The sequence below is a fragment of the Myotis daubentonii genome, chromosome 13 (assembly GCF_963259705.1).
Source record: "Myotis daubentonii chromosome 13, mMyoDau2.1, whole genome shotgun sequence".
Taxonomy (NCBI): domain Eukaryota; kingdom Metazoa; phylum Chordata; class Mammalia; order Chiroptera; family Vespertilionidae; genus Myotis; species Myotis daubentonii.
The window spans coordinates 24,624,474-24,638,288 of NC_081852.1; the positions used below are offsets into that span (position 1 = coordinate 24,624,474).

The 13,815-nt window shown below is 37.2% G+C and overlaps 1 protein-coding gene across 1 annotated transcript in view; it reads left to right on the top strand.

The window, feature by feature from the left end:
• CTNNA3 (catenin alpha 3) overlaps positions 1–13,815 on the top strand; it is a 1,315,594-nt gene that overhangs the window by 328,106 nt on the left and 973,673 nt on the right. Inside the window, exon 7 of the mRNA XM_059662570.1 lies at positions 746–949. Within this exon, the coding sequence (XP_059518553.1) occupies positions 746–949 (204 nt within the window). The remainder of the gene's footprint in view (positions 1–745; positions 950–13,815) is intronic.

Consider the following 13,815-nt stretch of genomic DNA (forward strand, 5'->3'; position numbering starts at 1 on the left):
GTAGGAATAGCTGGAAGTTATAATAGATCAACAGAAAGATGGAGTCTTACTTTTTCAATAAATAATTACAATTCAAAATTCTTTTTGATATGTTAGTGTTAAAGTTAATTAGAGTGTATGATTTATAGTAAGGTGTAATGACATGAATATTGAATTAGATATTATTAGGCCTGGATATTTGTCTGAACTTTACCATTATTTTCTCAGTGACCTTGGGTGAAACAGTCTTAGTCATTTATCATCAATTTAACAATATCTTTGCTGCCCACTTCTTTATAGTGTTGTCAGGGTTTGATTATACATGTGAAAATATTATGTGAACAATGAAGTTCTATTTAAAGGTGAGTATTGTAAATAATAATGTGCCACGCACTGTATCAAGCATTCACATTGTTCTTACAAAATGAGACACACAATGTTAATATTAAAACTTTACAGATCAGGAAGGTGAGGCTTAGAGTACCTAAGACCCCTGAGTTAGCTCACACTGTTGATGAGCGGGAAAGGCAAGATCTGAACACAGATCTGTCTGATATTAGGACCAGTGCTCATAATTGTACAGTTTTTGTCACTCCCCTGAAGAATAATTGCCACATAGAATTATGCGTAAACTGAGGGAGGCAGTAAAAATGCAGTTTTCTTTATTATCACATCTAACTTCTGAAGCTGAAACCAAAATGGTATTTATTTTTCTTAAAAATAGGATGTTATGAAGTTCTAACCATCCAAATGTGTTTGCCTTTAGAATTTAATTGTCTTGGATCCACTGACAGTGACTGAGGAGGAAATCAGACCATCCCTAGAGCAGCGCCTGGAAGCCATCATCAGCGGGGCTGCTCTGTTGGCCGACTCTTCCTGCACGAGGGATTTCCATCGGGAGCGGATCATCGCAGAGTGCAACGCCATTCGCCAGGCTCTGCAGGACCTGCTTTCCGAGTACATGAACAACGTGAGTAACTGTTTCCCCCATTCTGTACATCGGGTATGTGCCGAGTTTCTCTGTAGAACATGTGATAAATGATAAACAAGTGTGTGATTTTCCATAGGTTGGCTTGCTGAGTGGGTTCTGCTCAGGGTGCTCACAGGGTGTAGCAGTGAGATTGGATTTTCTAGGGATGGAATCTAACCAGAAGGTTGTTGACATTTGATTGCTTTGTTTGAAATGTTAGTTGAAGGGATTCAGGACTGGAGAAGGGAACGTGGAGCTGTACATCAATTTAAAGGATAAAAAGGTTAAGAAAAGGACCATATTCTCAGACTGAAGTTGGTGAATATCAAAGTCAGAATTTAGATAGTATCGGATGAAGTCATTGCTGTGGGGATCAGGGACCATTTTTTTAAGATGTAAAAGAGCTCATTTAGTTCGGATGGCTCGTAACCCTTTTCAAATGTTACGAGTTGTGGCAGTTTTAACTATCTTTTAGGAATATTAGGAATGCTGTCTAAATTTAGACAAATGCACAAATGTTTCAAGGTCCTTTTGCTTTCAGATTTTATGTATTCATATATTATATATTCATTCCATATATATATTTTACATCCATCTGTGGAGTCTTACATTCAAATCTTAGTGCCATTTTGAAAATGAAGGAAGTCTTCATTGTCAACTGTGTATTGATCATGAAGCCTTTTTAAATAGAAGAGCTCAACAAAATGAAAGGTTTATGATTGGAATGTTTTGTTGATCTGCCTTATCATAAATGGAATAAAAATAGTTTCAAAACATCACTTTTTGAATGTGAAGCTGAAGAATTGGGATTGTTCAGTATAAGTAATTTATTTGAATAGTTGGTATGTGCTAAAATTAGTGAGTTGTAAGGACTTTTCAACATGCTTGATATAGCTCCTTGTTCTTAATATTTGATGACTTTGGCACCTGACCAACAATCTCTTGTTTGTCTAGAAATCAGAGTTGTAAAGTACATTATGTTAATAAGAAGAACATGTTAATAGTGTCATGTCCTGCTTCTTAAGCTAGAATAGCCCCATTTTTAACATACAATATATTCTTAAAGGTTCTTTAAGGGAATGCATCCATTATAAAAAACTCAGAAGGTTATATTGTATTGGAATTTCTTCTCTCCTGATCTGTGTACTCGTACATTATATTCACCTTTATAGAGCAAAATAGCCTGAAGTTACATGTAAACTTATTTTATACATAAATATATACAATTATAGATATAATTATTTTACCACATATAGATTAAGTTATTTTATTCTTTTAGATACAAACACAAACAGATGCACATGCACATACTCATACGCATGTATAGACAAGGATGGCTACATAATTGTAGAGCCCAGTGCAAAACTGAAAATGCAAAGCCTGTTGTTCAAAAGCGGGGTTGGAGTGAGGGGGTGGGAGCACCTTTTTCCTTTATTCACAGTCTCAGTTGACATGAGAAAGTTATTTTTCTTTGCTGTTTAGTGTTAGGTTCTCTAGAGCATAGGGATACTTGTGGGAGCATGCAGACCCTACAGGTGTTTGTGTACTTGACCGATAACCCCAACCCACCCTGACTGTGCCAAGGACCCTACCAGGAGTGAATGGTGGCAGCAGTCACTGGGTGGGAGAATAGGCTGAGGACCTCTGCCTGCACGTGAGTCTAGGTGCATGCTTCATTGCCCCATAGGACTTCGCTTAATACACAACCTCAAAGGTAAAGGTGTTAAGAATATGAACACTGTGGTAGCAGAACATTAAAGACCAAAGGACGCGTGTACATGCATACAAGCATAACCAATGGACACAAACAATAGGGAGGTGAGGGCCTGTATTGGGGGGACAGGAGCTGGCTGGGAGAGGTCAATGGGGGGAAAAGGAGACATATATAATACTTTCGACAATAAAGAATTTTAAAACAAGCCAAGGTAGGCCTTTTTGAGCAGAGGGCTCTGTGCACAGTCACAGGCCCCTGAAGATGGTTCTGTACATAATAAACATCCGTCACACAAAAATAGCAGTGGTTTTATGGTTTCTTCCACTTTGGCTTACAAACTATTTGGGTTGAAAACTATTCATACCAAAGGTGAAGTTATGGGGGCATTCTGCCTAGGGTGCAATCATGAAGAAGGTACAATGTTTCTAGAAATTTATAAAACCAGCTAAAAGTCGGTCTGCCTTATATTGTCACCGTGTACCACCAATTCTAAATGTCACTGGCAAAATGTTTCCCACATAATTCTTCTAAATTCTAAGCAATTGGCTATAGTTGTTGTTTTAATAATATGTGTATGTAATTCAAATTAGCACACTTTAATGACTATCCTTTAATAAACAGTATAGTCTTTTTGCACTGAAACAGCAGATTCAAAATTGACAGGGATGACACAATGACTACAAAGACAAAGAACTGGAGTTCCTTTAATTCTGTTATTTTATGTGATCACGGAGGTTTGTTTTTAATTTAAAAATTATAATCATGGAACTGAATTCTGAGGGGTAATATTTTTGTTAGGTAAATTTCATTCGTGAAATAGTTCATTGAATTTGAGTTATAACTTTGACATGTATTCTCTTTTTGAAAATTGTCTATCGCTTTAAAGTTAAAGAACAAATTAGGAAAATAATGATTATTTGAGATTATTATGGAAATGTAGATTATTATGGAAATGTAGTTATATAGAGGAGAGAGATGTTTAAAAAGGATGGACTCCCGGTATCAAATATGCTAAGTAAGGTACTGAAAATAGGTTTGCACTTTTCTATGTCTTCTTGCTCTTTTACTTATTGAGGATTTAATCTCATGTTCAGTTTCAAGGAGTCAAGTACACAAAACTTATGTTACTAATATCTTTCTGTTAGATATTTTCATTTTAAAACAAGGTAAGTTCTGTGTTAGAAGAGTGAAGTGGAAAGCGACTTTTTTTGTTTATAATAAATAACGCAGATGAAAGGTAAGTAGCTTTTTTTAAAGCTTGTCCAGATCATTATCTCAATTTTATCATTTTTAAGGGTAAACTTAATTGTAGGAACCCAAGTATTTCTTGGTTATTTAGTTGATTAAATTGCATTGCTATTTATACTTGATGGAGGTTGTTTTCTTCTTTCTTCCTCCTTCCCCCATGTTTTCTCTTCTCCCCTCTGGCAAAGAAGGGCAGGCACCCCCGGCAATATCTCTCTCATGGCATTTCCCCCTCTAGAGCTCTTATCCCAGATGGGATTCCTCTGTTTGCTTGTCTGCCTGCTCCACTAGCCAGGAGCCCTAGGAGAGTGGGGACTGTGTTCCTGGCGCTTAGCATAGCAGGTGCTCAGTAATTATCATTGGGATACAGGTAAATGGAATTTAGTGCTTGCTGCTTCTCAGCCTTTTAAATTAAAATGACAACATGCCTGAAGCAATTAATTTGAAGTTTATTTACTGTATTTATATGGTAAGTGTGGAGAAAACATGGAGGGAGGGCTCATGGTGAGAACAGGGACAGAGGAGAGGAAAGAGCAGAGTTGAGGGGATGTTGTTTGGGTGACCTAAGAATACTTATATATGCCTTTCTCTTAGAGCAAATGTCAAACACTTGTTGAGGAAGGCATTTTTTTCCCTTTGGAAAGAAAAGACATTGTGTGTGTGATGAATTGTTCTGATGTTGGTGTAGAAGTCAGAGTGGGAGGAGCTAAATTTATGGTGGTCCACGGGGTCAGATGCCCATTCATTCACACATCATGGAAACATTTCATTGATGAGTACAACCTATTCATTATAAAAAAATAAACTTACAGTACTATGAAAAAGCACTCCAAAAGCAATGTAATAGTTTCTTTTCATGTAAAAATGCAGAATTTTATGCCTAATACTAGTGTCTGACTGAGCTAATGAATATTAGAATTAAAAGCAGGAACCAATCTGGAAAACTGGAATAAATGATCAGAACATATTTCCAGGTTTATTTTTACTCTAGGTTTATATCACAGAAGATGTTCCCCTATCGCTGTTTCATCATCTTTAATGAAAGGAAATGCACTTTCCTGGGGGACTACCTGAACTCAAATCTTTCTCGGTTCTCTCAAAGATTTTAGGACAGCTCCTGTACTTAAGTCCTCAGCTTCCTAATTTAAGGAATATTGTTTCCCTTTTGTTGGACCTGGTTTGCTTTTCCAATTAGCAGCTTTTGTAATTGAGCTATATCGATAGAGTAACTACTTGATGGTAATTCAGCTACAATAAAGATAATCATAAACACTTAAAGCAGGAATAATACTCATCAAAATCTGTAGATCTCTTATGTGAATGTGGTTTCAAGGCTTCAAATTTTGCAGGTGTAAGGAGCCCAGAGAAGTGGGAAATAAATGCAATTTATGTTTTTTTCAGACTCAATTCACATGACCAGTTTGAGTATAACTTTACCTCCTTAAACAGATCAGTAAGTCTTAATCATTTTTAAAAAATATATTTCATTGATGTTTTACAGAGAGAGAGGGAGAGGGATAGAGAGTTAGAAACATCGATCAGCTGCCTCCTGCATACCCCCTAACTGGGGATGTGCCCGCAACCAAGGTACATACCCTTGACCAGAATCAAACCTGGGACCCTTCAATCTGCAGGCTGACGCTCTATCCACTGAGCCAAACTGGTTAGGGCTCAATAATTTTTTTTTTCACTGAAGCTATTATTCAGTAAGTTCATTGTCTTGTCACATTGGTAAGAAATTAGTAGGAAATGAGACAAGATGGGTCAATAACAAAACAGACAACCACTTAGCAGTATTAATGATTATATATGTTTGCCCTAATATTTTTCTTCTTATAAATTTGTGTATATATATATTATATGTGTCACAATAGACCTTTCTATTGCTACTGTAACAAATTCCCACAAACTTAGTGGCTTACATAACACAGATTATTATTTACAGCTCTGTGGGTCAAAGTTGGACACAAGTCTCCCCGGGTTGAAAGCGGAAGTGTCTGCAGGGCTGCATCCTTCTCTGGTGGCTGTAGGGCAGAATCCATTCCCTTGCCCTTTCCAGCCATAGCTTCCAGAGGCCACCTGCATCCCCTGGCTCGTGGCCCTCTGCCTGCATCCAGAGCCAGCTACGTCTCATTTCTCTGCCTCTGCTTCTGTCCTCACATCCTTTCCTCTGACTGCAGCCAGGAAATGTTCTCTACTTTTTAGGACTCACGTGGTGATAAATAGGGCCCTTCCAGATGATCCAGGGTAATTATGTCATCTCAAGGCCCTGACTCTTAATTATATCCTTTTGTAGTTACTCTTAATTCCATCCTTTTGCCATGTAACTAACACTTTCGCAGGTTCTGGGAATGAGGACATGGACTTCTCTGGGAGGCCCAGAACCTCTAGTAATACCAGTCTTCCCTAGTCTCGTCTGTGGAAGTGTCCTTAATTCTTGCATTTCAGATCTGTTTTTAGTTAGTATCCCTTACTCACTTTAAGCTCCATGCTGGCAGATAACGTGTCTGCTTTATTTGCTGTTTTACCGCAAGCCCCAGGCATAATGCCTCGGATTTAGAAAAAGCTGAATTGTACTTTTGAAAGTATCAAAAAGATACTTTTGAAAGAATCAGTGAAATTATTGCATTCTATATATGCCATGTAATGGAGAAGCAGCCTCTCTGACATTAAATGAAATGAGTTTCAAATATTTAGTAAATTTATATGATGCACTGCCTGTTATGAAAGGCCTGCTTTTGCACAGTACAGGTCTCTTCTAAGGATCCATGTGAATATTCGGAAACAAAATTTTCTCATCACTTTGTACATTTGGATCCACATCCAGTCATATTCCAAAACAGGAGTTTTACTTATTAAAAAGTATACTCCAGAGGGGGGTTGAGGGCCTGGGTTAAAAAGGTGAAGGGCTTAGCCAAGCAAGGAAGCAAGCAAGCAAACAAACAGAAAACAGAAACCTCATCATGGACATAGACAACAATATGGTGTTTACCAAAGGAAAAGGGCATTGGGGGGAGGGCAAAGAGGGTATGGGGGAGGGGGTAAATGGTGATGGAAGGAGGTTTGGGGTGTTGAACACACAATACAATATACAGATGATGTATTATGGAATTGTACACCTAAAACCTATATAATTTTCTTAACCAATATCATCCCAATAAATTCAATGAAAAGTATATATTCCAGATAACATTTTGAATCAGAAAAAGTTTAACTTTTGTCTTTTAAAATTAGAGTTTAAGTTATATCTGCTGATTTTGTTGTACTTCCAGTATGGGTTAGGTCTAGTCCATCTTCTCTGATTTACAGTGTAATTAAAGGAATTCTTCATGTTGATGAGGGAGAATAAGGAGGCCCTCCCATGAAGGAGGGGTAGAGGGGAATCAGTTGTTTTTAAAGGGTGGTATTTCTATAATTGGTGAAAATATACCTGGAAGTGAATGGCCATCATGCTTTAGTTCTTAAGAATCAGACACATATATTTCTAGGGGTGGGTTGAAATTATGTTGATGTTCTTAAGTTTAGATGTCTTGCTGGGGAGGATTTTCAGGAGATGTAGAATTATTGGAGAAGTTAGCTCTCAGATTAATAACTTTACTATAGGGGGATATTAGAGGGTTGAGCAAGCGATGGCTCTGCTAGTATAAAAGGGTCAGTCCTGGACTGTATTCAGAACCAGTTCCCACTTCTAGACCTCTCACTTGCTCAATATTTTCTTCGCCAGGTAGCTCATGTGAATGCACATTATTGGTTCTCATTCTATATTTGTTGAGTGAGTAGATAATCAAATTGAATGGCTTTTGTTATTCAGAAATCTATTTTATTGCATGTCGGGTTTAATGCATTCCCTGTCTTGGAGTATTATAAAGATTCAGAAAAGCCAACAAAGATATATTATGGGGTTTTTCTTCCATATAAGGCCTTCACTTCTCTCCTAAAAATTCATTTTGGAAATTATTTCACCCTTATTTCTCATGATGATAAGGTAAAGCAGTTAGGATGATCTATATGCAATAACTCTTTGAATACTAGAGACAGGTTAGAATTAAAATTATAAAAATGTAAAGGCAGCTTCAAAATTTATTTTCTTTCTTTTTTTTTTTCTTGTTTTGGCATGGATTGCATATTAGAATTAGTCCATTATTAGATCAGGTACACTGTATTAGCTTCTTTACATTTTAAAAATCTTAAAATTTTCCATTACACTGCAATGCTGGCTGGCTGGCTTTTGAGCAGTTGATTATGTTGGAACTATGTTTTTCAGTTTATTGATCTCTGGTGGAGGGTGTGGCTGTACCCTGGTGAGCCTGTGAATGCTGTGGCTTTCTAGCGAATCAGGCTTAACATTTGATTCCATTTGCTCCCTTCTTTAACCAGCTAACAATTTGACTTTGCTTTCTTTAGAGATAACTGTCATTCTTTGTATCTAAGAACTCAACCGACAGTTTTTTGCTTTAACGTTCCAGAGCAGCTTTTAACTGTTTCAGTTTGACATTTATACAAACGTGGAGTAAATACCTAGTACACTAGTGGATTTGGATTTTGAATATGATTCAGTCTGAGGGCACTATGCCTCATTTGAAAAAAATACTTTTCTTTCACTTACATATGACAAGGATGTATCTATAAGGAATTTTATCTCCCTGTGAAAAGTTGATTCCTATATGGTAACCAGAGTACTGACCACTCATCCCCCCACCCCTCTCCCTTACACAGATGTCCACATCTTAGTCCTTGGAACCTGTGGATACCGGTACGCATAGTATAAGAAACTTTGAAAATGTGATTGAGTGCAGGGGCCTTGAGGAGGAGAGATTTTCCTGAATAAAATGGGTGACCCCAGTCTAATTACATGAGTCCTTAAAAACAGATAACTTTTCTTGGCTGAATTAGAGAGAGATGAGATGGAAGAAGGGAGTAAGAGAAAAAGAGAGAGAGAGAGAGAATGTATGTGTGTGTGAGAGAGAGGGGGGGGAGAGAGAGAGAGAGAGAGAGAGAGAGAGAGAGAGAGAGAGAGAGAAATGTGTGTGTGTGTGTGTGTGTGTGTGTGTGTGTGTGTGTGTGTGGTGTGTGGGAGGTAAATCCACGATTTTTGGCTTTAAAGATGGAGGAGTGGCCATTGTTGAAGACACTTAAGTTTGTGATAATTTGTTCAGCAGAAATAGAAAATTGAAATTCTATGTGAATTGAATTGCTGCAATTATATGGTAAACTTATAGATATATTAAATATGAATTATATATTTAAATGTCAGGGAAGATAATCAGAGTTTTATAGAAATACCAAATATTGATTTTGAATGTGCTTATATATCTCACATAATATTTAACATGAAGTAATTAAAATGCCTGAAGACCATTTAATAGTGTAAACACTATGAATTGTGGTAGTTGTACACAATGGAAAATATGATTTAGTTTATCTTCTGAGCCAGTGCTTTGTAATGGAAATGTTATGCAAGCTAGAATAATATGTGATCCACCTATATATTTAAAATTCTCTAGTAGCCACATACAGTAAAAGAAACAGGTAAAACTAATGAGAATAATTTAGGTAGTTCAGTATATGCAAAGTATCATTTCAACGTTTAATTCATATAAACATTATCACTGAGATAGTTTACATTCCTTTTTAATACTAAGCCCCTGAAATGTATGCATTTTACATTTATAGTTCATCTGGACTAGCCTCATTTAAAATGTTCATTGGCCACGTGGTTAGTGGCTATTGTACTGGACAACACAGCGCTATGCAGAAATGTCTTCTTCGCCACAGTGTTTTGTTGCCTGATCATCTCATGTTTCTTCAGCTTTAATAATGCTGCTGTAAAAAATATAATAAAAGAAAAAAGACACAGGATACTTAGGTCAGGGCAACCAAGAACTATAGCATAATTCTGCCGTTTCTGTTGTTAGCCAGTAAAACAGGCCACTAGCATTTTATACTAGCATATTGGAGAAAAGCAAAACTTTCCATATGTGGTGGATTGAATTTTCGAAAAAAAGGCCACAATAATATCTTCCATTTTGCGTTTTTCTCTGGTATGACTTTGCCTTTCCTCCATCACTGGGTGGGATTTAATATTCTTCTTCTTGAACCTGGGCCTGTTTTAATAACTTGCCCTACCAACTAAATGTGGCAGAAGCAACATTCTGGAGCTTCTGGGGTTATGTCATCAAAGGTCTTTCAGATTCCACCTAAGTCCCTTGCAATGCTCAGTCTTGGGACCCTGCCTCTCAGAATGCAGTTGCTATACTGTAAGAAGACCACCATATGGCGAAGTCATAGCCACATAGGCACTCTGCTTGATACCCTACCCTGAGTTCCCAGCCAAAGCCAGCAGTAAGGGCCATCCCTGTGAGGATGCTTGGACGTCTAGCCAGTTAAGACCTTCATATGGCTGAGGCTTGACCTTGACTGCTCCGGCATAGAGACCTGATGTATGAAATCCTGGCTGAGTCGGTCAAACTCAGAACCATGAGAGAGAAGAATTTGTTGCCTTTAACCACTAGGTTTTGGCATGGCTTCTTACCTGGTAATACTAATCTGAGTAATACAGACTTTTAATGGCGAAGACTTTACTTTGAGAGGAACATGAGAAATCTAACACCAAATGTTAGGAACTGCTATAAGCATGTCAGACTCGTGGCCGGTAGGCCAAATGCCTGTTTCAGGCATGTGTTCCACCGGCCCTGAGTTTGACATGCTTGTGATGAGTCATACAGTCAAGAGTTATGAACAAGAGCTATGTAAGGAGGACGACAAAACTGATATTAGTAAGCAGATGTATGTAGAGAAGTCTGTTAATGAGTCCTATCACAAAGTATAGATTTAATTAATCTTCAAAATTCTTTATGTTCTTTAAGTCCTGGGTTAAAAACAAAACTACTACAGTTATCCTTACAACAGAGATCTGAAGTGGATAAACCTTATCTAATTATGTGTCAAGATTCTAGTGCCCAATATGAAAACTAAACAAAAAAGCTAGATAAGTGGTCCTCTAGCAGAATTCCATTTTCACAAGGATTATTTATGCCTGCATGCATTTATGCTGTCATGGTGTCTATAATTGCTTTTAAGAAGTGACTTTGAAACTATCCAGGTGAGCCACCATGGATATTCCCAAGATGTGCATGGTCATCACATGCCCTCTTCAGCGGTATTGAATTATAATCATTGAACACTGAGTGATTATATAATTTGTGCTGCAGAAGCAGGCAAATGTTCATGCAGCCTCTTGTGGTTACTAAGTCTCCCTTCCTCATTGGCAATTTTAAGTGTAGAGCTCATAAAAATAAATATGCACAACCCCACAAAGTTGGCAGTACTTAAGTATGGCAGCTGGCTTACGATTGGGGAGAGAAAAATAATTCTTTTGTTTGGTGCATAGCAGAGATATGATAATCACTACTTATGGGAATCATGTTTTGTAAAAACAGAAGCTCTTTCTAGCTTTACAGCATTGACTGCTCACTTTATCTAGTTTCTGACCTTTATATAAAAGCTAGAAGTTTGTACACTAGAACTAACTGAATTACTTGATGATTACTTTTATTTTATAACTGGAGGCCCAGTGCACAAAATTTGTGCACTGGGGGGGGGGGGCTCAGCCTGGCCTGCACCCTCTCATAGTCCGGGGCCCCTCGCTCTTTACCGCCTGCCTGCTTGCTGCTCCTTACTGCTTGGCTCACTGCTCCTTTGCGCTGCCTTGGAGGTGGGAGAGGCTCCTGCCACCGCCGCTGCGCTCTCCAGCTGTGAGCCTGGCTTCAGGCTGAGCAGCTCTCCCCCTGTGGGAGCACACTGACCACCAGGGGCAGCTCCTGCACTGAGCATCTGCCCCCCAGTGGTCATGCACATCATAGCAACCGGTCATTCTGGTTGTTCCGCCGTAATGGTGACTTAGGCTTTTATTATATGGTTCATATTCTATGGGGAAGCCTCCCCATCTTCTCTCATTTTTGGGTTATGAAAGTGTTCTAGGAATACCTCTCAAAGACTAGAAACTAATATAAAAAAACCCCACACATTTTATTTGGAAATAATTACAGATTAAAAGGAAGTTACAATGATAGTACAGAGAAGTTCTGTGTACCTTTTGCCCACATATCCACATTGCTTCCATCTTATATAACTATGGTATGATGTCAAAACCAGGAAGTTGACATTGATAAATATTATGTGTATATTTTTATCACATGCATAGATTTATGTAATCACCACTATAACATAGACACAGCAATATTCCATCACTGCAAATATCTTCTTCTTCCTACTACTTTATGGTCACACTTACCCTCCTGATCTCTCTCCCTTCCCTTCACCCCTACCCTACCATTCCTAACCCCTGGCAAATACTAATGTATGCTTCATTTCTACAATTTTGTCTTTTTAAAAATATTCTATAAATAGAATCATACAGTATATGTTGAGACTGGCCTTTTTCACTCAACATGATGCCTTAGAAATTAACCCATGTTGCATGTATTGAAAGTTTATTCCTTTTTATTGCTGAGTAGTATCCCATGTTATGGGAGTCCCACAGTCTATTTAACCTATCCCCTATTATAGCACACTTTGTTGTTTACAGTTTGGAGGCTATTAAAAATAAAGCTTCTATGAACAGTTATGTGCAGGGTTTTGTGTAGACATAAGTTTTCACTTCTCTGAGATAAATGCCCTGAAGAGCAATTATTGGGTCATATGGTAAATGAATGTTTAGTTTTTTAGAAACTGTCAAACTGTTTTTCAGACTGGCTGTAGTATTTACATTCCCACCAGCAAAGAGAATAATTACTTCACACCCTGACCAGCATTTGGTATTTTTACTGTTTTTATTTTAGCTGTTCTAATAGGTGTGTAGTCCTTGCTTATCATGATCTTAATTTGCCTTTCCCTAATGGATAGTGATGATATTAAACTGTTAAACATCTTTTTATATGCTTATTTGCCACCTGCATATACTCTTTAGTGAAATGGCTCATCATGTTTTTTGCTGATTTTGTAATTGAATTGTTTGTATTTTACTGTTAATTATTGAGTCTTTTATATATTCTGCAAAAGAGATCTTTTTCAGATAGGAGGTTTGCAAATGCTATCTAGCAATCAAATCTGATGAAGTCACTTTTATCAACTTTTCTTTCATGTATTATAGTTTTTGTGTCTAAGACTGTTCATCAAGTTTTAGGTTCCAGAGATTTTTGTTTAAAAGTTTTATAGTTTTTACATTTTAAGTTTACATTTATGATCTATTTTGAGTTAATTTTTATGAGGTGTGAGACTTTTCTCAAGGTTCATTTTGTTTGATATCCAATTGACATCCAATTTCTCTAGCACTATTTTTTGAAATAGATATTCTTCTTTGATTGAATTCATTTGTGCATCTTTGTCAAAAATCAGGTTGCTATACTTGTGTGGGGCTATTTTTGGGTTCTTGATTCTATGCCATTAACTATTTGTCTGTCCCTTGCTCAATACGAAAAAAATGAGGAACATTTTGAAAGTCAGAAAAATACTGTACCTTAATGACATAAAACACAAAACAACTTGATCTGCTGTGCCAATGTAATTAGTTTAATGAAGAAAAGAGTGTATTGCTAGCAAATGACAAGTAGAAGATACTTTATTCCACCTCATTTTAAACCCAGGAGGAAAATAAAATATAGATTTCCACTATTAACTCATATGAAGTGTTTTTGACAAAGGGGGTTAGGAATGATCATTGCAGTCAGAGAAATTTAGATTTAAAATCCAGTTATAAAATTTACTTTCTTTATTCTCCGAGCCAAATTTCTCAACTTTTGTGAAATCCATTTCTTTAATCTTAAATAAAGGGATAATAAAATTATCTGGTCAAATTGTTTTGATGGTGATGATGACATGAGATAAAGTATGTAATGCTTATTTTCAA